The sequence below is a fragment of the Anoplophora glabripennis genome, unplaced genomic scaffold (assembly GCF_000390285.2).
Source record: "Anoplophora glabripennis isolate ALB-LARVAE unplaced genomic scaffold, Agla_2.0 scaffold295, whole genome shotgun sequence".
In the NCBI taxonomy this organism is placed as follows: domain Eukaryota; kingdom Metazoa; phylum Arthropoda; class Insecta; order Coleoptera; family Cerambycidae; genus Anoplophora; species Anoplophora glabripennis.
The window spans coordinates 146,636-172,815 of record NW_019416400.1 but is presented as its reverse complement, the minus strand read 5'-3'; the positions used below and the strand labels follow the sequence as shown (position 1 = coordinate 172,815).

Here is a 26,180-nt window from a genome sequence, read left to right as displayed (position 1 = left end):
GTTTTTTTGAAACATGAACGGGATACTCTGTATTTGAAATCGTTTGTACCGTGTTTGAATCAAGACGGTTTAGGCGCGGTAACTATCATAACGATAGTAACCTAACAAACAATAAATATTAGTTGTTTGAAAAAGTAGTGTCCGAATTATATATTGTAATTCGTATTTTAAAAGTTTTAATTCAAAATGAGCTCCAAAAGTGAAGACGAGCATTTACCAGGGGAAGTATTGGAAGCGGCACAAAGTACAGTTTCATAATTAAAATCGTCGAGACAGTACGAGATTGCCTACAACGAATTCAAAGGGTGGTGTAGTTCCAAGAAAATTTAAAAAGTGTCTGAAGCGATATTACTGGCATATTTCGAACATAAAATTAATAAAATTAAACGTTCGACATTATGGTCAGCATATTCCATATTGAAAAGTACACTGAAAAAATGTAAATATAAGAAAATTTCCAAAACTAATGTCATATTTGAAAAGCAAACAGTTGAATACCCTCCAAAAAAGTCAAGAATTCTAACGAAAGAGGAAATTGAGAGAATTTTACAAGAAACACCTAATAATCGATTGCTGCTAGAAAAGGTAGGTCATTCAAATTATTATAGATCGATCGATTTAACTAATTTTGGACGACTTTTCAGATAATTTTAATAATTGGTGTTTGTGGAAGAGATAAGCTACCTACTAAAGATAACGATCCATGATGTAGAAGACAAAGATTTAATTATTTTTTGAAAAATACATTTTTCCAATAAAACAATGGAATCTGTTTTGTTCATACTATTGCACTATTTTAAAAAAGTAATTATTCTTTTGTATTTTCCAATTCTGCATTTTAGCCTAATACTGAACAGTTTTTAGTTAATGTCTGAAGTCTTATTATTTTGGTGTGCAAGATTCCGCAGCTGTTATCAATTACTGTCGTTGTAGATTTATTTGAAATTTTAACGACTTCTTCATATTAAATCCTCTGGTTGATGTTTATACTTGCTGTGTGTTTTGATTTATGACTTTTCGATTCAAGTTGTGAAGTCACTGGCTTGTGACGTACTGGTTCATGATTTTCTAGGTATGAGTCACTTTCAAATTCCAGTTAGCTCCAAGCCTTCGTCTTGACTGAAATTATTTCGATTTTACGATATTTTTTTATTTCTTTGTAGATTTATTGACCAAAATGTTTCCTGTGTATGGAGCAGATACGAAACATTTAACAGAAGTAATACCAAAGAAGAAAAATATAAGAAATAAAAATAGCAAAGAAGAGTAAGTAGGTAAATTGATTTTGATCATAATTTACTGACATTGAATTTAGAATCATGTGGTATCTCCCCTACTCCGTTATCTCTGTTTAAATTTTATTTCAGTAACAGATACCGTGGATTTCAATAATTTAAATTCTAGCAATCTTAAGGAGTTCCGCAAGGGTCAATCCTGGGGCCACTGCTGTTATTTTTATAAATGGCCTAACTGAATGCCTTGAGGTCAATTATTTACTTTATGCGGATGACCTTATGTCGTTCTTGGAAGTTAAATCTAATACTGATTGTACTAGATTCCAAGATAATCTTGACAGCTCGTATAGTTGGTGTTGAAATAATAATCTACCTCTGAATGTCAGCAAACGTAAAATTATGTCCTACAGCGACGCAAAGCTACTCTAAATTTTTATTATAAAATTGGTCAATCTTTTCTAAACAAAGTTAAGCAATTTACTGACCTTGTTGTTACATTTGATACTAGATTATCGTTTGATGAGCATATTAGTTTAATAACCAAATCTGCTTTAAAACATGTATTTATTTTACGTAATTCGAAGGGTTTTCAGAACGTAAAGATTCTAAATATATTGTATGTAGCATTTGTGCGTTGTAAACTCGAATATGCATCGACTGTTTGAAGTCCCATTTGTAATGTTTATAATATCCAATTGGAGAAAGTACAACGACTATACTTAAAGACTGTTCATTTTGTTAGTTATGGGATTTATCCTGCTCGTGGTACACTTTAAGAACTATTGCTTTCTTGTTTTAATTTTAACAGCCTCTGTCATAGCGGAATTGTGTTTTCAAATATTGCAGATTCGTTAGTTTCAAAGATTTTATATCATGTTCCTAGACTTAATTTTAGATTTAACTCTGCTCTACAATTATCCACATCTCGTACAAATGTACTAATGCATATTTTTTCATTCTATGAATAGCATAAAAAATGTTTGTTTAGTAAATATTATCCTAGTCTTGTGTAGGTACAAATTTACTAATGCATTCCCCTATAACAAATAATTTCCAATTATCGAAAGTATGAAGATCGATTTGATATGTTTTTTCATTCTATGAATAACATAAAAAAATGTTTGTTTAGTAAATGTTATCCTAGTCCTGTGTATGTTATTTAGCTTATTTGATTTGTTTGTCTGTTATTGTTTATACTTAAGTTCTTTTAAGTCTCGATTTTATATTTTGATTGCTGTATCTTGTATTAGTACCTATGTCTTTATATTTAGTGTTAGTTGTCTTTTTTTAATATTCTTAAGGTTTTCTGTTCTATCTTATCTTGTAATTGGGACTTTGTTCTTTGGGTATTGTAATATCTAAATAAATAATAGTTATTTATTGTAAGTGTTTTAAGTAGAATTTTATACACGCAACAATGTTCTTAAGTGGATAAAAAGCAATTAAAACACGAATGCAATATAACGTTTTATCCATAATCACATCACAGTCATACAGGGTGTTTCTAAAATAGGGTTCCAAACTTCTGCTGCGTTTATAACTCATTAAAATAAGCCAACAAGTTCTTATTAACATGTGCCCTAAAAGGCACCCTTAAGAAGTTATATGCCCTTAAAAGGGCTCAAACAAAACTGTATTTTTTTTCTGTTATTGACAAAACGGTCGCAAATAAATAGAAACAAAATTATGGGTCTTACATAACTTTTTACGTTAAATAACATGGGCTACTCCGTTTTTCGACATGCCAATCATATGCGTCCCATTTAGGTTGGTGAAGTGGGTTTTCGGCCCGTAATTTTTTTTATTTCAATTTTTTTACAATTTTTTCTACAGATTTAAGTATAAAATCTTAACAATTTTACGTAAAAAAATATTATCTTTGTCCAAATCGATATTTCCAATGGTTTTCGAGTAAAATGAGTTTGAAAATTACTCTGCTCTTTAAGTTATTAGGCCAAAAATTACAAAAATCTGTTTACCATGGCAAATAAAAGACTGACGTTGCCACAACGCTTAACAATTTAAGTTATTGATAAACTGTCCATTGAGCTTTGCAGTGTTTAATTAGTAAAAGTGGTGAGTGGAAAATTTAAGTATACAACATTATTGCAACTCATAAAATGGAGTCATATTCAAACACGGAAATGGCAAATATGCACTTTATCTACGGCCGTGCAGCTGGAAATGCATCAGAAGCGAGGCGTCTGTATGCGGCAGCATACCCGAATAGAAGACTTCCTTCTCGACAGGTATTTCAGAGGATCCATCAACGTTTAAGAGAAAATGGTTCGTTCCAACCAAGAGTAAATGATCGTGGCAGAGACAGATTTGTAAGAACACCGGTGATGGAAGAAAATGTATTGAGAGCTGTGCAGGACAATCCAATGGTTAGTGTAAGAAGTGTCGCACGTATGCATAACATAAGTTTTTCCGTAGTTTGGCGAATTCTTTGCGAACAACTACTTCATCCTTTTCATATTCAGCGTGTTCAAGCTTTAAATCCGAATGACTACGAATCACGTCGGCAGCTCTGCCAATAGTTTTTGCGAAAATCGAGGCGGATTCCGAATTTTGCATCTCTTATTTTGTTTACGGATGAGGCAAGCTTTCATAACGCTCATGAATGGGCTGATAAAAACCCACACAGCATATTCCAGTTCAGACATCAAATTCGGTTTTCCGTCAACGTTTGGACGATCGGCTAATCGGACCGTTTGTGTTGCCTAATCGATCGAATGGTGAGGATTATTACAATTTTTTAGTTAACGTCTTGCCAGGACTTTTGGAAGATGTCCTTTTAATTGAACGCCAAAGCATTTGGTTTATGCAGGACGGGGCGCCACCTCATTACCTACATAATGTAAGACAACACTTAAATGAGTTGTATGGAGAAAAATGAATAGGCCTAGAAGGTCCTGTTCCCTGGCCTCCACGTTCCCTTGATCTTAACCCCCTGGACTATTTTTTGCGGGGTCAACGTAAGGCAAAGGTTTATAAAATTCCAATTGAGACCATTCAGCAACTACGGGACGAAATTGAAACCGCGTGCATGGAAATAGGGCAAACACCTAGAATTTTCCAAAGAGTTCGCAAATCATTGAAGCGTCGAGCTAGATTATGCATCGAAATGCAAGGTAGTCACTTCGAGCAGTTCTTGTAATTTAACTTATTATTACTAATTTTAATCCCATTATTTTCTATTTCACATTTAGCTATTATAGTCTGCAGTAGTAACTAGTTCATTAATTAGTAAGTGTAACTCTAAATTTAAATAGTCTTAGTTTATGTCCTAAATTATTTATTAAATGATCATAACTGCAATTTATTTGAAAAAAAAAAACAGTTTTGTTTGAGCCCTTTTAAGGGCATATAACTTCCTAAGGGTGCGTAGGGCACATGTTAATAGGAACTTTTTGGCTTATTTTAATGAGATAAACGTAGCAGAAATTCCCTATTTTAGAAACACCCTATATTTATAAAGTCAGAATTATTGGATTTTAATAAAAAAATATTCGCACGACTTAATATCTCTTACTAGTATTCAATGAAACGTGTAGGTTTTGTTACACCTACTGGTAGCTATGGTACGTTGTTTATTATCAATTATATAATAAATCGTTCTATCTGAATTTGGTAAAAATGCAATAAAGTAATTATGTTCCTGAGGCTGTTTTTGAAGAAGCTCAAGAAGCAATTTTCCATTTATTGCCAGCGAAATCCAGGGAACATTACGAAAAAGTGTTCGCCAAATTTAACGAATGGAGGGAAAAACGGAGAGTATTTTTTTAAATTTGAAGAAAAAATATGCAATTTCATCTATGTGGTCGAATTATTCGATTTTGAAGGCTACTATAAAGGTCTACAAAAATATAAATGTTGGAAAATATAACAACCTTACTGCTTATTTGAAGAGTGAATAGAGAGAATACAAAACAAAGAACGCTGCAGCATTGCAGAGGTTTCTGGTGCCTATCGATGCTGCGAATTGACAAATTTCAAAATTACTGACGTACAGGACGTTGACAGTTATTTACTTGTTTCAATACCTGACACCAAGACGGGCATTACAAGACACATCAATAAAAAATGTACTTCTCAGCCTGTTGGAATCAACACATTGGTGAAGGTACCCTCAAAAAATATCGCAAATCCAGAAGCATATACTGGCCATTGTATGAGACACTTCAACAACTTATATTGGCCAATAAAGATGCTGATCTTACAGCATAGTGGATGGAAGAGCTCCTCTGTAGCAGAAAGTTATATTGAGGAGTCTATATCTAACAAACTTGATATTGCAAGGAAAATCTAAATTCTTCACAAACTTCGGCAGACATTATGCGTTCCGAAAATGATCGCAACAATGCTACAAGGGCTATTATTAACGGAAAGGAAGTTAAATGTGATAAAACAAAAAGCGAAATGTCTATTACTATAAATGTAAATGTTAATGTTAATAATTAAATTTTGATTTATTATAAGTTCATTATTTGTTATTATTCTACTAGTGAAATGAAGCTACTTTATTCCACTAGTTGATAAAATATCAGTTTAGACGGTTCATATGTGTGAAAAAAAATCCGATTATAAGGTGATTGTGGATAAATAAATAAAATGGTTTTCCAATGTAAAAATTACAAATTGTGGAATGAGGGGAAAAAGCTGAAGAGTAACTAAAGGGCACTGCAGCACTCTCGTTTGTATTTTCGTAACCAATATGTACCTAGAGATAAGTAAATTACTTACTTCCGCTGCCGCCGCTTTCGTAGCTTTCATTAGTTTCGTAGCTCTGGGACTTGCCATCTCCACTTTCGTTTTCACCACCTCCTTGGACGAACTTGGAGAGACCTGAATTATCTCCTCCGAAGTAGGCGAAGTCGAAGTCGTCTAGGAAGTGTTTGTTCTTCTTATCGCTGAAACATATTTAGTGGTTAATTCCGAAAAAAAAATCGTGACTACAGTAAAAACTGACAGTTTCTTCTTCATAAAGTACAGTCCTGTCAGTCAATGTAATTCGATAAGAATAAAAGTAAACAAAGAAATCGTACTGTGGCTGGTATTTCCCAAACTCCGTTATTTTCTAGGAATTAATTTTCAATGTAAGATAATACTTTCTAAAGGTTATTCCGGGTTCACTAGTTCATAGTATGACGAATACCTACTTGAGTTGTCAGAATGTTTTGTTGATGATAATTTTTATCAGGCAATGTTCCATTCAAAATATGTTTCTCAATAGGCGAGATACCATCTTTGTATAGTAACTCGTATCTTTATTACAGTGTGTTCCAAAACGGCAAGTTTAATGTTTAAATATTTATCTATATAACACCTATATTTACAATATTTCACTTTATCAGGATTTATTGTTAAAATTATTTAAAAATCTCTTTTTTCGTTCTAAACGCTTGCTAAAATCTATCTATATAGATAATATGATATAATTAGATATCTGCTGTTTATTTTTTCTGACAATTTATATAATCTGGCGCTTAATTTTATAGAGAATATACAGGGCGTTTGTTAAATAGAGGTGAAAATCCAGAGGCGTAGTCTGTGGCCAAGAATAAGGGTTTTTTGCTATATAAATGTGGGGTTTTAGGACAGCCATTGTCCAGCTGTAGCGCGTCAAAAATTTTAAAAAATCAATTTTTAATTTTTAGTTTCTAAACCGCTAGAGATAATTTAACCAAATTCGTTGTGCATATTTGGTATAAACTAAGTATGAAACAAAAAATTACCAGCTTTAGAAACTTACCAGTGGCGGAGGCGTGGATATCATCGATCATTATTTGCGAAAAGAAAGTATATCATCCACAAATAAAATAGGGCGTCATATGCGCCATTCTATTATCTTCACTTTTTGTTTCTTTACACTTTTTTGTATTCCAAACCGATTAACAACAAAATTGATTTATTAGATCTAATACATTTTTACGATACTCATTACATTACTTAAAAAAATAACAAAATAATTAATTAATAAATGTTGGAAATGGCCACCTTCAGCCAAAATACATGTTTCAGATCTTCTTGAAATTGCAGATCGAACACGTGCAAAAATTCCAGGAGTAGCTCTGATCGCATCGCAACCAGCTATAATTTGTTGACGTAAGTGCTCCTCAGATTCAATGTGAACAAAAAAATCAATAGGGTTCATATCGGGTGATCTGGGTGGTCAAACTTGACATAGTTCTTGAGTGCCTCGTTCAATCACGTTATTACCAAATCTTTCATTTAAAAATTCACGAGCAGTTATACTAAAATGTGGGGGAGCCCAGTCGTGCATAAACCACATTATTTCTCTTAGCGCATTGCCAAGTACCTAGTTCAGGTAAAACGTTTTCAAGAAAATGTCTGTAGGAGGCACCGGTTAAAGTTCTTGGTAAAAAGTAACGCTCAACAAGAAAATTTCCAATACATTCAAAGAAAACTGATGTTGAAATCGTGATTGCATTATGGCATGAGGATTTTCATCAGACCAAACGTGTTTATTGTGGAAGTTCATTATAGCATCTCTGGAAAAATTAACCTTGTCGGTAAACAATATGCCACCGGTAAAGTCAACATTTTGTTCAATTTTTTGCAAAATTCAGTGGTAAAATTGTAGGCGAGCAGAATAGTCTGGCGGCAGTAAGGCTTAAACCCTTTGTATGTGATACGGGTATAACAGTTGATGCTTCAGAACGTACCAAACTAATTTATGATTCACATTAAATTTGCAGCGATCTTCCTAATACTAGTATTTGGGTCAATTTCGTGTTGAATAGCTTCTTTCAACTCAGGAGTTCTAACAGTCAAACGTCTTCCAAGAACTGGACCTCTCTGAAGTCAAAAAATATTTATGAACATTCTTGGATTTGAAGTTGTCTTTCCATATAAATTCGCCCAGTCTCAGTACCATTTCCATCTGCAAGGCCATAAATGTAAACCATATTGACCATTTCAGCATTTGAATATGCACCTTTTTAAAAAATAAGCTTAATGTGACAATACACAATATTAAATAAGAACGGCTTCTTATTATTATTGTTTTGCATGGCTTCCCTAAGATATGTGTTTAATTAAATTAAGTAACTGCGTAAAAATGCACGTAATCAAATAAATAAATTTTATTGTTAATCGGTTTGGAATACAAAAAAGTGTAAAGAAACAAAAAGTGAAGATAATACAATAGCGCATATGATGACCTATTTTATTTGTAATATTATACACGGTGATATATTTCTTTTGGCAAATAATGATCGATGATACCCACACCTCCGCCACTGGTAAGTTTCTAAAACTAGTAATTTTCTGTTTCATACATACTATCATAATAAATATGCACACCTAATTTGGTTAAATTATCTCAAACTGTTTAGAAATTAAAAATTAAAAACTGGTTTTTATTTTAATTTTTGACACGCTGTAGCTGGACAATGTTTGTCCTAAGATCCCACATTTATATAACAAAAAAAAATAACTAATTTTTAGGCACATAATACGCCCCTGGATTTTTTACCTCTACTTGAGAAACATCCTGCATAAGAATACAATGCAAAGAGATACCTAATCGACGTTAATACCGAAGGGCAAAGTTGCACTATACGGCACAGATAGATAAATGTAAAGGTGATTTTATTTTACTAGTCACTAATAGCTAATAAATTCAATAATAAATCTAGAAGTATCTGGAATTTAGTTAATAAATAAAATGGTCAAAATAAATAATTAGGTACGGATATTGTAATTAAAATTGATGGAATTTTAATTAAAATTCCAAGAAATCTTCTAAAGTGCGATTTCTTGTCTATAAAATGCTGGCCTTAAAGGATAATAGAATAAACGTAAATTTTCATATATTTATTTGTCTTCAGTCGTCTTTTTCAATATATTGAAAAATTAAAGTTGAAATTCGCAGGAAATTCGCAGGAATATCAAATTTAATAACCTGTAGCTGGAGAACTAACAATAAGCATTTACCAATCTATGTTCATGAGTAGCTTTTTTCTTATTTTGAATAGTTATATCCAAGGACATTTAAATAAAGGGGACTTATTTATTTACATTTCTAGATGAAGCCTGGTCAATTCACAGTCTAATTGTATCATTGTTGTCAGCTGTATAATTATACTGGAAATGTACTTAACATTTTTATCGAAATTTTCATCACAATTATTATTATAGGATAGTATTATTAAGTTATGCATACAATATTGTTAAATTCTGTACATATTAAACTATTTTTCATTTTTCATATTTGTCATGTTTGAAGACTTGGCAACTACGCAATAATTTGCAGCGTATTCCTCGTTCGTTCTGCCTTGGTTGGCAGAATATGGCGTCTCTTGTTAGAAAATAGTTGTGATTTTAGTAAGTGAAACGTGATTAGTGTTTATACATGTATTTTGGATAAACTTTTAAGGTGTGAATATGGTTAGACAGTGCAGAATTTGTAAGAAATTGGATTATAAACATCCACATCAGCTATCCTTCCACAGGTAAGCGTGCTTGAAGGTGACTTTGGAATGTATATGCAACTGTGGCCATTGTCGTGCGTGTGGGTAACTTTTATTTGAATAACGGTAAAATTTTATAAAACTGACTTGGTATTTTTTTTAAATTTTTGCTGAAATAGTAAGAAAACAATAATTTGAACCACGTTTGGCCATTAAAATCAAAGGAAAATGCTGCACCACAAATAAGTTACAGACATTATTTATATTTAATATATTTATAGGTATTTCAATGTTATCCCTTATACCCAACATTACAAATTTTAATCATTCATCATTTTCATTTTCCTCTACGACAAAAACCTTTTCAAAAAATATATTTACAATTTTACTAAATGCACGTGCATAAAAACTGAATAAATACAACAGCAAAAATATGGTGGTGGTTCACTTATACATAAAAATACCGAAGATAACTGAAAGTTGCATTCATTCAACCATTTGATGTTCTCCTTTGGGAATATATTTTTATGTCTCACTGAAAATTTGCCTCAGTATTCTAAAAGTGAAATGTGTTAGGATGCTTGGGGATGGTGCAACAAGAAAGAAATGGTTACAATTATTGGGATTCCAAGAAGTTATAAAAATATTATATATATTTATTATAAAAATACTGAGTAGCTGTTGAAATATATTGACTTAGGACTGTAAAATATTTTATTTTGACCCATCCAAAATGTACGACATTGGAGATGTAATCGCGCGCGTCAGTTGGATGAAAATAAAGCCCTCTGCTTTCCCCTTGTCTAACTTCACCCAACATATGAGATAGACTGTGACATGCATAGTCCCCTTTATTTAAATGTCCTTGGTTATATCACTAGATAAGTTTGGCTTATGTAATTTATAGTGCCCTGTATGCGAAATTAGGTATATTGTTAGTAGATATACCTTATTTGATGTTTATAAAGACAATCAAAATTCGGTAAAAAAAAGTTCATATTCATGTATACTTTAGATATACGTTTATGCGTTTAGTTGCATCATTTTTTATCTTTAAAGGACGTGGTGCAATACTATGCTATTTTTATATATATATGAAAATATCGAAACTTTCTTTCATTTTACATTGAATGAAAATAACATGTTTTTTTTTCGATATCTCTTTGATTTACCTATCTGTTACAGATTGTATTTGTAAATATTTTTATCAATAGGCGCGGCGAATAATGGGAATGGGAAATACTTTCGCTATAATTCTTTCTAAAATATTTGCTGTATCAAGTACGTAAAGACAACGACATTGCTAGAACAATGAAAAACAATAGCATTACAGGTAAACACTCATCTCAAACAAATATCAAGAATTGGAAATCTGAACTTATGAAGGACACTGTAGAGAAATTTGAATATTAATAATTTATTAGATCACTATTTAAATTGTGGAATAAATGTAGATCAAAACTGGGTGAATATTTTTTTTAGAAAATTGTAAAGTTATACTCGAAGTTATATGACATATGTCATAAATTGACACGAAGCGATCTACACAACTATAGGTACTGTGAAAGCATGAGTAGTATCGCAGTAAGCGAAATAAAATATTTAACTAATGGCATTGTGGGAAAAACCACTCTAAAGACTACTTGCGCCGACAAGCACTGAACTACACCACCATCATATCTTCAAACCGATGTATCTCTTGTGATGGATTAACATTTACTAGATGTTGAGGTTGTAATTCAATGCCAGTCGGAACAATGAAGTGGTTGTTTTTCACAGTAACAATGGTAAAATAATTTTTCTGCATCTATTTGAAATTTAAAATAGTATACGTATATCATAAGTACACGTTTTCCTTCTATGCTACCATGTGGCCCATTAGCTCAGTTGGTTAGAGCGTCGTGCTAATAACGCGAAGGTCGTGGGTTCGATCCCCCCATGGGCCATCTTTTTTTTTAATAAATCAATATCAAATTTATTATGGTACTTAACGAACATTATATTCAAATAAGTTTTTTCAAATTCACAGAAAAATGTATTCATTTTTAGTTCTTTCTTCGATTAAATCAACACCATCCTAAACATTTTAAATACATTCTAATAAATAAAGTTGTATTAATTTTAAGATCTTATAAATTACTACTTGTAAGTGATACAAAGAAATTGAGAGCAAAGTAACTTTACTTTGCTCTCAATTTCTTTGTATTTTGAAACTTAGATTGTGCCTTATACAGTGTCCAGGATAAGGGATAGGACAGCATAAGGATCTAGGAAACGGCTCAAATTGGAAAAAGTAGTTTTTTTTTAAACTAAATAATATGCCGTTTAGAATGTTTTAAAATTCCAGGTAGTTCCGGAGATATCCGGAAAAATCCGAAATTTTGCAAAATAGTTTTTATTTTATTTGACAACGAATTTTAAAATAAATTGCATATTTACATTGCCACTTTTATCGCTCTGTCCAATGGCGTAAATATTTTTGCAATCCGACGTTTCGTCTTCGAGGGGCCATCATCAGGTTAATTTTTTTAAATACGTCGCTGCTATTTTTTCTTGACAAAATCTAGTCATTATTAATTCTGAATTAAATGATATTACCATTGTAATCGCGTTTTTAAAAGGTTTTTAGCTTGTTCTAGATATCATTTAAAATTTTTCCTGAGTACGGCTCTGAACGCTTTCAAAATATCTATTGGAGAAAGTGATAACAGCATAAAAGTCAATACATCACGAAATATCCAACATTTTTTTTATCAATAATTTAAAAAGTTGTACCTAATAAAAAAATAATACGAATTTATGAAATGTTTCATTATTTCTAATTAGTATTGCTAATAGTAGTTAAAAAAATTGACTTTTATACTGTGATGACTACCAAGTCCAATCGATGTTTTGAAACCGTTCAGAGCCCCACTCAGGAAAAATTTTAAATGATAGCTAAAACAAGCTAAAAACCTTTTTAAGCGATTAGAATAGTAATATCATCTAATTCAGAAAGAAAAATGACTTTAGATAAAAATAGCAGCGATGTATTTAGAAAAATTAACCTGATGATGGCCCTTCGAAGACGAAACGTCGGATTGCAAAAATATTGACGCCATTGGACAGAGCGATAAAAGTGGTAATGTAAATATATGCAATTTATTTTAAAATTCGTTTTGTTTTCAATTAAAACCAGAAAAAAAATAAAACGATTTTGAAAAATTTCTGGTTTTTCCGAATATCTCCGGAACTATCCGGAAATTTAAAACTTTCTAAACGGCATATTGTTATGTATAAAAAAATACAAGTTTTTTCTAATTTGAGCCACCCCGTATCTCTTACCGTTTCCTAGATCCTAATGCTATCCCATCCTTATCTTAGACACACTGTATATCTGAAAAGGCACATAGTGCCTAGTCAAGGAGATCTTTATCTCAAAAAATATATTTTAGCAAAAATAAACAAAAAACTAAATAAATATTTGAGTTTAACGTTTGTCAAAGGTTCACACTTCAAAGTTCGTACAAGTACTTAATAAACACCCTGTATAATAGAGCTCACTAGTGAGTGAATGTCATTCTCTTTTCGTGCACGCACATCCCAATTGACGTTTGGTAATTTAGAAATTTACATTTGACAATATGAGTATGAGTTGCCAGTAACGTGCGGTGTTTGATATTTTTAATTTTTACTGAAAATACCTGCCAACACGTTTGACAGTTTATTTAAAAGTTTAATGTTCATTATGGAATTAACTTTATTTTGTGCGGAACTAAATTCAACAGTTTGATAAATTAATACTTTTTTCAGTGACTAACTTGTATTTAGGATAATTTTTGTCACATATTCCATTTGAAAACTTATGCAATGTTCGCCAAATTCCGACGTAATCACTCGTGTGCCTATACTTTACTTTTTGTCCATTGTAGTCATTTTGTGCTCAATATTTGTAGCCCATTCTTACCATAGAAATAATATTTAAGACATAATAAAATCAGGATCCATATTATCTAACCTAAAGTTTTATTTTAACTCAAGCTATCATATAAACAGGTAATAGTCTTGAAGCTAGTGATATCCTATATACAGAATAGCACCTATTATAGTAATTCGTTAGCCCAGAACTATCACTTTCTTAATTGTTTGAAAGTGTCCAAATTTTACTAAGGTTTTATTTTATGTGTAACATCGCAATCGTATTATTTACATTTTAATACGACTCTTGATTTTTACATTTTGTTAAACCGTTTTCAGCAGTGATTTGTATATTTTGGATTTTGTTGAATTTTCTCTAAAAGTACTAGAAGCCGGCACTGGATCTTCCATACGATAGAAGTTTTTCGCAACTGGCCCATTAGCTCAGTTGGTTAGAGCGTCGTGCTAATAACGCGAAGGTCGTGGGTTCGATCCCCCCATGGGCCAACTTTTTTTAAAAATAAATTTAACATTTAATACTATTATTATTAACTTTAAGGATTATAGTTTGTATTTATATGAGGTAGATAAAAATTAATGTTTCATCAATTCTTTAATCAACGAGCAAATAAAACTTTTGCTTTTATTACACTTAAAAATGATTTGACTAGAAAAAACTATATTATTATTGTTTTCAATGCGTCTGATTCAATTTTATTAAAAATTTAATATCAGGTGCTTTATTTGTGAGCGAAAGTTAATTGGCGGAATTTGTTCAAATTAAAAGCATCCGATATGGTCTAGTGGCTAGGATACCTGGCTCTCACCCAGGAGGCTCGGGTTCGATTCCCGGTATCGGAAATCTTTTTTTTTTTCTTAAAGTACATTTAAAGTTATTTAGACTTGATTTAAATATATTTTTTTAAATATTTTTACTAAAACCTGAGATATTTTCTAAAAACTCTGCCAAGAACTAAACATTAAACATTATGAAGGCCTATACAGGATGAGTCGGGAGAATAACATCAAACTCCAGGAATGGATACTACACGTCAAAACAATAAGAAAAAACTCGAATTACAAATTTCAAATATTTGAAATCGGGGTGTGTTATGATCCAAGTTCAAAAATAGGATTATTTATCAGTGTTATTTTATGTTGCATTTGATTACCTACACGTTTCTACGTAAATTTTGTATTGATATTAAGTGATATACGTTTTATTATAAAATAAAGGCTATCAATGAAAGACTTAACTTATTTATTTTAAATGCCTTTTATCTCAATGAAAACTATGTAGCTTTTGAAAAATTGTGGCTTTGTTGCATTTTTTAAATTTGAAAAATTAAATATTTGTTATTTTGCATATAAATTTAAATTGAAACTTTTTTGCATCGACATTATAAGATTCAAATATATTTCGCTTTCCTCTATCGATTAAAGCAAACATCATCTATTTATCTGTTGTAGAAGTTGAGAAAAAGTCGATTGAAGTTGCGCGAGTGAATTATGCTACTCCGCTCGCATAGTCCCCCCACTCCTCACTCTTTGGCTCTCTGCTCGATTCCTATGAAATGTATCAATCTTTTTTGCATCAGAACATTTCCGATTTAAACAAATTTTCATAGTTATAAAGTCTTTGCGTCAAACAATCAAAATCACTCTTGATTGTTACTGTACAGTACGTTGTTTTGCCGTAAACTCACTTCAAATTTGAGTTGTCATATCTCGATGACGATTCATCGTATCCACAAGATCAGATGTGGATTTTGTTCGTCAACCCTTCCTCTATTTGCTCCTATCATTACATTTGAAGAATATGCAAATACGGTAGCTCCAGCTCTAAATGTTTATTTTTTCGAAGAAATTTTGAAAAAATCATAATTGTTGCTAAAATGGATAAAATCGAAAATTTTTAAATGGGATTGATAGTTGAGACTCCAAAGGGTATGTATAAAATTTGGGAGCTCAAAATAACCATTGGTTTTACCGTGAGAATTGAAAAATAAGTATAATTCTGTATTTTCTTAATTAAACAATTCAATTATGCGAAATTTACCTGGTCGATTTCGATGAAAAAATTTCTGCAATACTACCATATCATGAAGTACCCAAAACTATACTTTTTATATGGCTGCTCTAAAATCAAGGTCCGAAATAAATTCATGAAGAAAACGATCTTTTTTCACGAATTATTTTTCGGTCTATAAGGTATTGCAACAACAATAATGCACATAAAAATTTTAGACCACCTTTATTTTAAAGAGAATCTCAAAACGAAACTTTTTCTTGTAACTGTTTTCTCTAATGTCAATTTCCTCCAAGTTATACATGAAAGAAAACAGAAAAATACGCTTTTTTTAAAAAAATTTACATATTTTTTTGCGTTAACAATTATGCACAACTTTTTCAGCGTGCGCATATCGCAATTGTCATTCTACGTAATATTTAGAACTATTTCCATCAAAAATTATCGTTACTACATGAAACACCCATACAACCTACTTTTAAAACAGATATCGACTGGATTAAAACCATTTCTGGAGTTTAGCGCGGTTCTTCCGACTCACCCTCTTATGAGCACATTCCTACCTTCCTATTAATGTAAGACTTAAATGAGTTTGGGTATATCTAGCAGCATTTGAATTTAGTATTTGATTGCATCAGTATATTTCCTATACTTTATGCAGTGTGGAACATATATTGTAACTAACTTAAAAAGTTTAAACAATTAAGAATTTTTGTAAACTTCAATGGTAACTTTTTAAATTAATTTAGAAATAAACGTAACTGTTTTCTCAATATCATCGATTAGTAATGTCTGGTTAGAGTCTAATTAGTACAAGGTTGAATATTGTGTACCAGATGAATAGCAATGCAATCTCTGTATTCATCAATTTTTATCAAGCGGGTAAAACTATTTATCGTTTATGGTTTATCAGTCACGTTTTCTTTAAATCTTATCAATCTCTTCAACTGTATTAGCTTAATACTCACTCTTTCGATTCCCCGCTGATACTGTACAATGTCTTGCTTTCCTGGCCGTCTTTTTTGTCTGAAAAGAGAAAGAAAACAAACTTCGTCAATAAAATTTTTATAAAACTTGAAAATACATTTTAGTTTCTATGTCTGTACCCATAAAATGTTTTTAAGAAGCAATTATACAGTTTTCAAACGTTTTTACTAATACTGACAAGGAGTAAGTAGTGGTCATAACTATACCAGTTTATTTTAGTTTAAACTAAACAAAGCGATATTTATGTTGCGTGGAAAACTTGCATACATTCAGCGTATACAGTGATAAATGCAATATTCCAGGAAACAACTAATTTTATTTTAGGCATATTGCAATGAATCTATGAAATGTGAATGTCTCCAATTTTAATTTTTTATGAATAATAATACTATTGTTTCTAGGAATTATGTGATTTTCTAACGTAATTTGATACAAAAACCATTCGCTAATTTTTACAATTTCTAATAGTACGGGGTCTGTTCAGAAAACTATTTAAACTATGCGCTAATGGAGATGTGTGATAGGCGGTTGACAGCATTGCGTTGAGAGTAACGTCTTGGATTGTTAATATCTTATCTAGTTTTCTTGATATTGTTGTTATAAGTGTGTGATTTTCTAGAACAACGATGTAAGGTAAAATGTTGCGTGGAATAGGGGAAAATTATCACGGAAACGTTCCAACTTTTGAAACAAGCTTACAGAGATGATGCTCTGGGTCGTACGCAATGTTACGAATGGTTTTCACGATTTAAAAGTGATCGTCAGTCAACTGAAGATGATCCTCGACCAGGAACGCCTACGACTTTAACTGATGACTCCCAACTAAATTTGTTCCTCGTTTAATGACCGAAAAACGGAAAGTTTCAGGTTTTTATGAATTTTTATAATACAGTATTAGAAAAACCAATTGAATAATGGAAATCATTAAATTAAAGAAAAAATATTTTTTCTTAAATGGAACACCCTATATAATTACTGCATACTTAGCATCGTTAAATTTTCCTCTTTTCAAAAAATATATAATATGTTACTGTTTGATTCAGGACTTTTCGACATATTTCAATTTAAAACAATTTTTGAAAAAACAGGAGGGAAATACGTCTGACGCATCGCACTAGCTATGGACGAGGCACGCGGTACAAACAAATGAGTGATATAAGTTTATTTATCATCATTCATTTATTTCCTATAACAAACTATTTTAACAAAGAACTAATGTTTAGTGAGAACGAAAAATTTGAAGTTATCCGTTTATTTTATGATAATAATAAAAATCATTCTCAACATCAAAAAGTCTTAACTTTAAGAAAATACTAATGGCTGTACCGCTAATACAAAATTGTTGTAGCTATTTGGATACAACTGACCTTAGTTAACTTGTAAATGAATTTGAATATTTTAATATCTTTAAAAATGAGTTGCTAAAATCACTTAATCCAGACATAACAATCGAACTTTGATTTAATCAGTAGCACGTATTGATAAAATTATTATTTTAGGAATTTTATCATTACTAATAATGCCTATAATATACTTAATATGACAAAAAATATACATTATTAGAGTTATCACTACTTCAAAATAAATGTTTAATTTATTATCCTTGTGGGAAATAATTTATGGTTGTTTAATTTTACAGTTTGCAGATTAATAAAATAGGTTAGACAATATTTAAATTTCAATCATTCCCAAGACGGATGTTTAAATTAAAATGGATGGGTATTATTTTAATATTTAGTCTTAAACCAAACAAAACAAAGAAACATCCCAACAAAATTTCCAATGAAAACTAGCAAAATTTTGCATATTGAACCACTTTAAAAAAAATGTCCAATGAATTGAAACACTTTTAAATGGAGAGAAATTAGAACACTACATTTTAAAAATGGTGTTCTTTGATATAAATTAATACAAAAATTTCAAAAAAAAGCATAGCAAAATCTATGAGGGTGCCATCCCCCAAATTTTTTTAAATGGGAATGGGGGTCAAGTGGGGGGTCATTAGAAAGGGCTTTTAATTCTCTATACATCGATTCTTACTTTTTGAAAATCGATCCATTATTTTAGAAAATATGCAGCTTTGAAAATACGAACAATATTTTTGACGAGAAATGCGAAAATCGATTTAATTTTACTTCAAAACTTACGGTATTAGCTTGGTAAATTCCTTCAAAAGAATTCTTTTTTTTTTTCTGATTTGCGAATTCTTTAGCCTGATTTTGGTGAGCAAAAAATTGTCCGCTTTTTGTTTCGTATTTAGATAGGCCACAAGAAGTTGCTAGATAACTGTCTTGTGACTTGTAGTTGAAGAGTACCAATACTGCCGAGTCTTTTAAATTGATTAATTATGGTGTACTCAATTCCAGAAAGAGTAGAAATTATTGAGCTTTTTTTCAAAAACAATGAATGCGGAAATCGGGTCGCCGAACTGTTCAACCAACGGCATCCTGAGAAACATGCGTCTGGAAAAATTGTTCGCGAATTGGTGGCCAAATTTCGCGAAACTGGCTCCGTTCATAACAAAAAGAGGCAGGTTGAAAATCCGGTACTAAATGAACCTACGGAAATAGCGGTATTGGGGCAAGTGGCAATGGATAGTACGCTGAGTACAATGCAATTGGCTACTGCGACAGGAGTGAGTCGTACAAGTGTCCAACGAATATTAAAAAAATACAAATTCCATCCTTATAAGATTCGGCTAGTGCAAGAGCTAAATGAAGACGATTTTGATCGTCGTTTGCAATTTTGCGAAATAATGACTGAACGAGCGATAAACGATAATTTCCTCTTTAATGTGTGTTTTTCGGACGAGTGTACGTTCTTCTTGAATGGTTTAGTGAATCGCCATAATTGTCGTTACTGGGCTGATACCAATCCAAGGATTTTCCATGAGACACACTCCCAACACCCCCAGAAGTTGAATGTATGGGCAGGTATTTTTGGAAATTCCATTGTAGGTCCTTTTTTCCTTCCTGGAAATTTGACAGGCGATATGTACTTGGATTTACTACAAAATGTCATCGACCCAGCTCTAACAAATATCATAGAGGACGACCCTGCTTACAATGAACACGAACTGATTTTCCAGCAAGACGGAGCTCCTCCACATTACTCGCTCAATGTGCGCAATTACCTAAATGAGACGTTTCCAGGACGCTGGATAGGACGAAGAGGTGCAATTGAGTGGCCCCCTCGGTCACCCGACTTAAATCCTTTAGATTTCTTTCTCTGGGGGCACATTAAAAGCAAAGTTTACAGCACTCCACCTGATACCTTGGAAGATCTGCGAGGACGAATCATTAATGTATGTCGCGAAGTAACACCGCAAGTGCTCCAGAATGTTCGACAACGGTTTGAAGACAACCTGTATCATTGTATGCAAGTTGGCGGACAACATTTTCAGCATTTACTTGACTAATACCGTAAGTTTTGTAAAATTAAATCGATTTTCGCATTTCTCGTCAAAAATATTGTTCGTATTTTCAAAGCTGCATAATATATTCTAAAATAATGGATCGATTTTCAAAAAGTAAGAATCGATGTATAGAGAATTAAAAGCCCTTTCTAATGACCCGCCACTTGACCCCCATTCCCATTTGAAAAAATTTAGGGGATAGCACCCCCACTTAGGGTGTTGAAGATTTTGGTATGCTTTTTGAGCCAAAAGTTGTCCCCCTCAGAAACTTTGACCTGTTTTTGGATTTTGCCGAAAAATTCCTTACTACCCTGTAATGCCTTGCGGTACGTTTTCGATTGGCTACCCTGTATTTAAAAAATCCATTGCCCAAAGGTTATTTTGAAGTTACGATATCTGCATAAACTAACTTTTAATGTATAATTTGGCAGACGAATAAAGGGACACTTCATATTTTTGCTTTATTTTAAATATATTATTTTTCCCTAAAGATCCTATCAATTGAAGTCTAAAAAATAATGAAATAAATGGATTTTCTATTAAATTTATTTGAATTATCCTAACAACTTTAAAATAAATTAAAACGAGAACTAAAAATGAAATATGTATTTAAAAAAATAGGCACCTTATAAAAACAACAGTACTTTTCCTAATCACATATTATATTTCTCTTTACTAAAGATACCTAATGCTGAGTAGTTGACAATATAGTTCTGTGGTATTGGAGGGGACCATCTCCAAAAAAATCCTTCCTAGGAAAATCATCAGCGCATACGTGCAGTATTATTAAGTAGGAGACTAATATATATCGTTTCCAAATGAAGGAAAGACAACAATGTGATGTTATTCCATTTCAATATCTACTTCGTTATATGCGAAAATAAGAAGCCAGTGTTGCATACTTTATAGTCTTCATTACTCCAGTAATTTTAAAATTTTATGCTGTTACTTGAATCACCTATTTTTGTTAGGTACTTACTCTTCACAGTTACCTTGGCGTCAAGTTAGTCCGTCATTATAGCAATTTCACCTCCAAAATTACCGTGTCTTCGTGATAGCTTCACAGTAAGTTGGGTATTTCTATTTTATCATTAACATCAATTGTTGTTGGCAGTGATTCATTCTTTATCAATGTCGTGATGTCTATGTCTTTCATATGAAAAACCACCACCGGAATGCAGTCAGTAGAAATGTCTCACTCGCTTGCTTTAGATTTTAAAAGAATTACCACCATTAAGATTAGTAAATAGTATGTCGAACGTTGGTTCGTGTCAACTGCTCCAAAAGTTTATCAGTTTATCATGATGTCCAATTAGTCTGTTATAGTGGCAATTCTACCAACAGAATGTCTTCATGATAGCTTCATAGTAACTTAAAAATTCTTGTTTTATCATCAACATGAACTGTCGTTAACAGTGATTCACTGTTTATCAGTCCAGTAAGTATGTCATAGAAAGAACCACCACCAGAGTGCAGTCAGTAGAAGTATCTCATTCATTTGTGTCGTAGTTTCAAGGAGTTACCACCCTTAGGGTTAGTAAATTGAGCTTTTGCATGCTGAGTGTTAGTCTGTGTAAACTCCACCAAAAGTTTATCAGTTCTTAATAGCTAAGTATATTACCATCGTCTTTAAATTTTCCGTTTTTGTCGGCTACGTCCACTTTAGCCTTCTCGGACTTGCCAAATTCGGAATGCACTTCGTAACCATATTTGTCGGCGTCCTTCTTGTGGAAGCTGTCGAAGTGATTGTACCCCTCGTTTGCCCTGTCGTTTAGTTTTTTAGAGAACCCGTGGAGGCCACCCTTGGTGCCGGCTTTGTCGCCAAACGTACGGATGAACGCATTTTTCACACCTATAAGTTGTTGAAGAAGGTTAATTTTGCAACGGTATATGTAAAGTCAACCAAGTCCCAAACAACCAATGAAATTAACATAAAAATCCATAAAATATGTTTATATCACACATGCATTAAATCTTCTTTTTACTAGTATTAATATATCGTTCTCGATTTTATTATCAATTTTGTTTAATAAGTTTAAGACTAAAAATCAAATAAAGAAATTGTCAATATACGAAGTAGGAAATATACAGGGTGATTTTTAAGTTGATACTTTCCTTTTAACACTGTATAGAATGCAAGAAAATAAGAAAATTTTTCAAATAAAATTATACAGGGTGTTAAAGTTTTAAGAAAAAAATGCCTTTTTTATCATAACTTTCCTACCACTCCAGATATTTCCACAAAATTTGGTACACTTCTTTTGACCATTAAATTACATTTTTTGATGTAAAAGTTTTCAAAAAATGTCTACCAGTGGCGTTCGAACAGGATTTGTATTGAATTGTTTTAAAGAAAAAAAAGTACGCCACTGCTTTTTCTTAAAATCAATATTATGTTTGTAATACTGATTTACTTTGGAGTTAATTTGGTCTCTTGATATTTGTTCATACGACGAACGGTTTTCGTTTAAAGAAATAAAAGCCATTTTGATGCATGGCAAAATCGCTAAAATCTGATATGGTGTTTTGTATGTAAAATTCGTTTTTGACTAATTTGTATTAAAGTAAGGCCAATTACTTACATTACTACAATTCAAATGTAATGAAAAAGTGGATCAGTAGGTATTATTTTCAATAAAAGAAGCAACATTTTCAAAACGCTTGATTTAAGTACCTGAAAAAAAAAAGGATCCAAAAACTGAACCACCTGCAAAAAATTATCGGTTAAAAGTATGTTTATGTTTAGGTTTTTATGTCAAGCAATGGGTTGTCAATTTCTTGTCGATCACTTGTGTCATACCTTTCCGACGTGATTTTATTAGTTTGCGACTATTTCGATTGTGAAAATGGCTCATACTTATGAGAATAATGAACTTGTGGATATGCTGCTAAGTTACGGGGAGTGTCATCACAATGCGGCTGCAGCTTCGCGGCTATACGCGGAACGCTTTCCCTTAAGAGTCCATCCCACACCCCGTACTATTACCAATGTTGTTCGGAGGGCAAGAGAAACAGGTGATTTAAGGGAACATCGTGGGGGACATGCAGGAAGACCGAGACAACCTGACAATGTGCAGAAAGAACAACAAATTTTAAATATTATCGATGAAGACCCATCAAGAAGTACTCGAGATATTGCAGATGAGGTCGAATTAAGTCAATCAAAGGTATGGAAAACACTGCGGGAAAATCAGCTATATCCGTTACATGTTCAACGTGTACAAGCGCTACTACCTGAAGACCATCCCCGCAGAGTCCAGTTCTGTGAATGGCTCCTACAGAACCAAGCAGCTGATCAAAATTTTTCTAGAAGAATTGTTTCTGTGGACGAGGCAATATTTACTCGAAATGGAATCTATAATGTCCGAAATATTCATGTATGGGCTATTGATAATCCCCATGGTATTAAGAGGACAAATTTTCAACACTGATTTTCTGTAAATGTATGGGCAGGCATTGTGAATGGAATACTCATTGGGCCCCACATCTTACCTGACCGTTTAACGGGCGAAGAAAACTTTTTGCAAAATCATCTGCCTAATCTCTTAGAAGAAGTACCAATTAATATCAGGCAAAACATGTGGCTTTTGCAAGATGGGGCTCCTCTTCATTTTAGAAGGGATGTGAGGGAATTCTTAGATAATACTTTTCCCAATAGATGGATTGGTAGAAATGGACCAGTTGCGTGGCCACCTCGATCCACAGACCTCACTCCATGTGATTTCTTTTTATGGGGTTACATGAAGAGTTTAGTTTTTAAAACGCCTGTAAACACACGGGAGGAAATGATTGTTCGCATAGAACAGGCTGCAGCAACAATAAGAGGGAAACCAATTTCGTAGCTACGCGCCGTCACAGAACAGTGGATAAAACGTGCACAGTGTTGCATAACAGAAAATGGTGCCAACTTCGAACATTTAATTTAACTTAGGACATAGGTATTGCATCTTTCTTACTAACAGAAATGTGTACGTATCTCGTTTGGTTTACAGTTAATAAATAAAAAGTTACATAAAAAAGCTGTTTCTTTTAGGAATCTCTTACACAGTCAAAAACTTAACGCCACTGGTACATACAATACAAATTAGTCAAAAACGAATTTTACATACAAAACACCGTATCAGATTTTAGCGATTTTGTCATGTATTAAAATGGCTTTTATTTCTTTAAACGAAAACCGTTCGTCCTATGAACAAATATCAAGAGACCAAATTAACTCCAAAGTAAATCAGTATTACAAAAATAATATTGATTTTAAGAAAAAGCAGTGGCGTACTTTTTTTTTCTTTAAAACAATTCAATACAAATCCTGTTCGAACGCCACCGGTAGAAATTTTTTGAAAACTTTTACATCAAAAAATGTAATTTAATGGTCAAAAGGAGTGTACCAAATTTTGTGGAAATATCTGGAGTGGTAGGAAAGTTATGATAAAAAAGGTATTTTTTCCTTAAAACTTTAACACCCTGTATCTCGGAAACGAAGCATTTTCGGACACAATTTTATTTGAAAAATTTTCTTATTTTCTTGCATTCTATACAGTGTTAAAAGGAAAGTATCAATTTAAAAATCACCCTGTATATTTTATATACATGGTGTCCCAGTGTCAGGGTACAAAAATTTAGCTGGGGGTAGACCAGACCAAAATAAAATTAAAATTCTTGTAAAATATTTTTCTGCGATTCACTCTTACTGAGTTACAGGGTGTTGTTTAGAAAAAATAATAACAACTTTTCGGCAATAGCTCAAAAACGCTTTCAGGGATTTAAGTAATTTTTGGGTGAAGTGTATATCTATTAAAGGTCATTAAAACTACATAGTGCGTATTTCCATCTGACGCCAGGGGCGGCCTAGGCCAACTTGTACCCAAGGTTGTCTTCATAACTTTCGTTTATTCTAGTTTTATGTAATTTGGTTAAGTTTTCCTGAATCTGCAATCGATTCAGAATTAAAAAAGTGCTCTTGTTTCATAGCTCAAAAATGAACCGTTTTCGAGTAAATTGGGTATAAAGTATTGCTTGCATTAATTCGTAGAAAAATCCATGTAAAGATTTTATTTGTTGTTATCTAGTAGGTACCTGTCATGATAAAAAACAAAGTTGTTTACAAGCGTACATGTCAAAATTAATTACAGGACTCGAAGTTACGAGAAATTAAGTTTACGAAACAATAAGATATTAAGTGTTATGAAATTTTCGAATATGCCGATATGATTTTTGTCTGCGGTTTCTGTGATGGAAATTTATTGATGGCCTCACGAGAGTATCTACGAAGGAGGCTTCCAAACAGAAGGCAACCTTCACAGCACGTATTCCAACGCATTTTCCAAAGAGTCCGTGAGACCGGGGGTGTTAAAATTGGACATACCAGAGTAAGACGTAATTTGGAGGATGCAAACATTTCAGACGAAAATGTAATAACTGCTGTTGTTGATGATCCTTCCATCAGTGTCCGAAGAATATCAAAGCAAGTAAGTACTCCACGAAGCAGCGTCTGGAGAATTTTAAACCGAGAAGAACTGCACCCATACCACCTACATAAAGTACCAACTTTGTATCCTGGAGATTCCGAAAAAAGGATACAATTTTACAGTGGTTATTAGAAAATATCGATAATGACGAAAATTCCCATCAAAAGATATTGTGGAGCTATGAAGGTATCTTTACGAGAAATGCTATAAATAATTTGAAAAATATTCAGGTTTGATCCATTGAAAATCCGCATGTGATATGACTCTCCGTGTTTCAAAGAAGATTCTCTATAAATGTCTGGGGAGGAATCTTCAAAGGAATCATTCTGCCTACTTAAATTATTGTGGACCGTTTGAATTCAGAGAGATACACGGATTTTTTAGAAAATATTTTTGATGGCGTACTAGATGACGTTCCCTTAGCTTTGCGAAATCATATGTACTACCAACAAGATGGAGCACCTACTCGTAACTGAAGACAAGTATCTGCGTGGCTCGATTTACATTTTCCAGAATGTTGGATTGGAAAAATGGACCTATTATGTGGCCTCTCAGGTTCTCTGACCCCAACCAGCTTGATTTTTTTACTGGGGTCGTATGAAGCAACCGGTGTATACCAAACCCAGTAACACGAGAGACGATTTACTTAAAAAAATTAATGGAGCTTCCGCAGCTACATGGGAAACTGTACCTCAACGGTAAACAACTTTG

At 32.5% G+C, this 26,180-nt stretch overlaps 1 protein-coding gene and 3 non-coding genes across 4 annotated transcripts in view; 3 read left to right on the top strand and 1 right to left on the bottom strand.

Moving 5' to 3' along the window:
- LOC108907727 overlaps positions 1–26,180 on the bottom strand; it is a 59,257-nt gene that overhangs the window by 8,642 nt on the left and 24,435 nt on the right. Inside the window, exons 2-3 of the mRNA XM_018711526.1 lie at positions 16,568–16,625; positions 5,982–6,148 (exon numbers count right to left, since the gene is read on the bottom strand). Coding sequence (XP_018567042.1) covers positions 5,982–6,148; positions 16,568–16,625 — 225 coding nt within the window. The remainder of the gene's footprint in view (positions 1–5,981; positions 6,149–16,567; positions 16,626–26,180) is intronic.
- Positions 11,546–11,619, top strand: Trnai-aau. Its single transcript has one exon. It is a non-coding gene; the product is annotated as a tRNA-Ile (tRNA).
- Positions 14,004–14,077, top strand: Trnai-aau. Its single transcript has one exon. It is a non-coding gene; the product is annotated as a tRNA-Ile (tRNA).
- Trnae-cuc lies at positions 14,360–14,431 on the top strand. The gene has a single exon. It is a non-coding gene; the product is annotated as a tRNA-Glu (tRNA).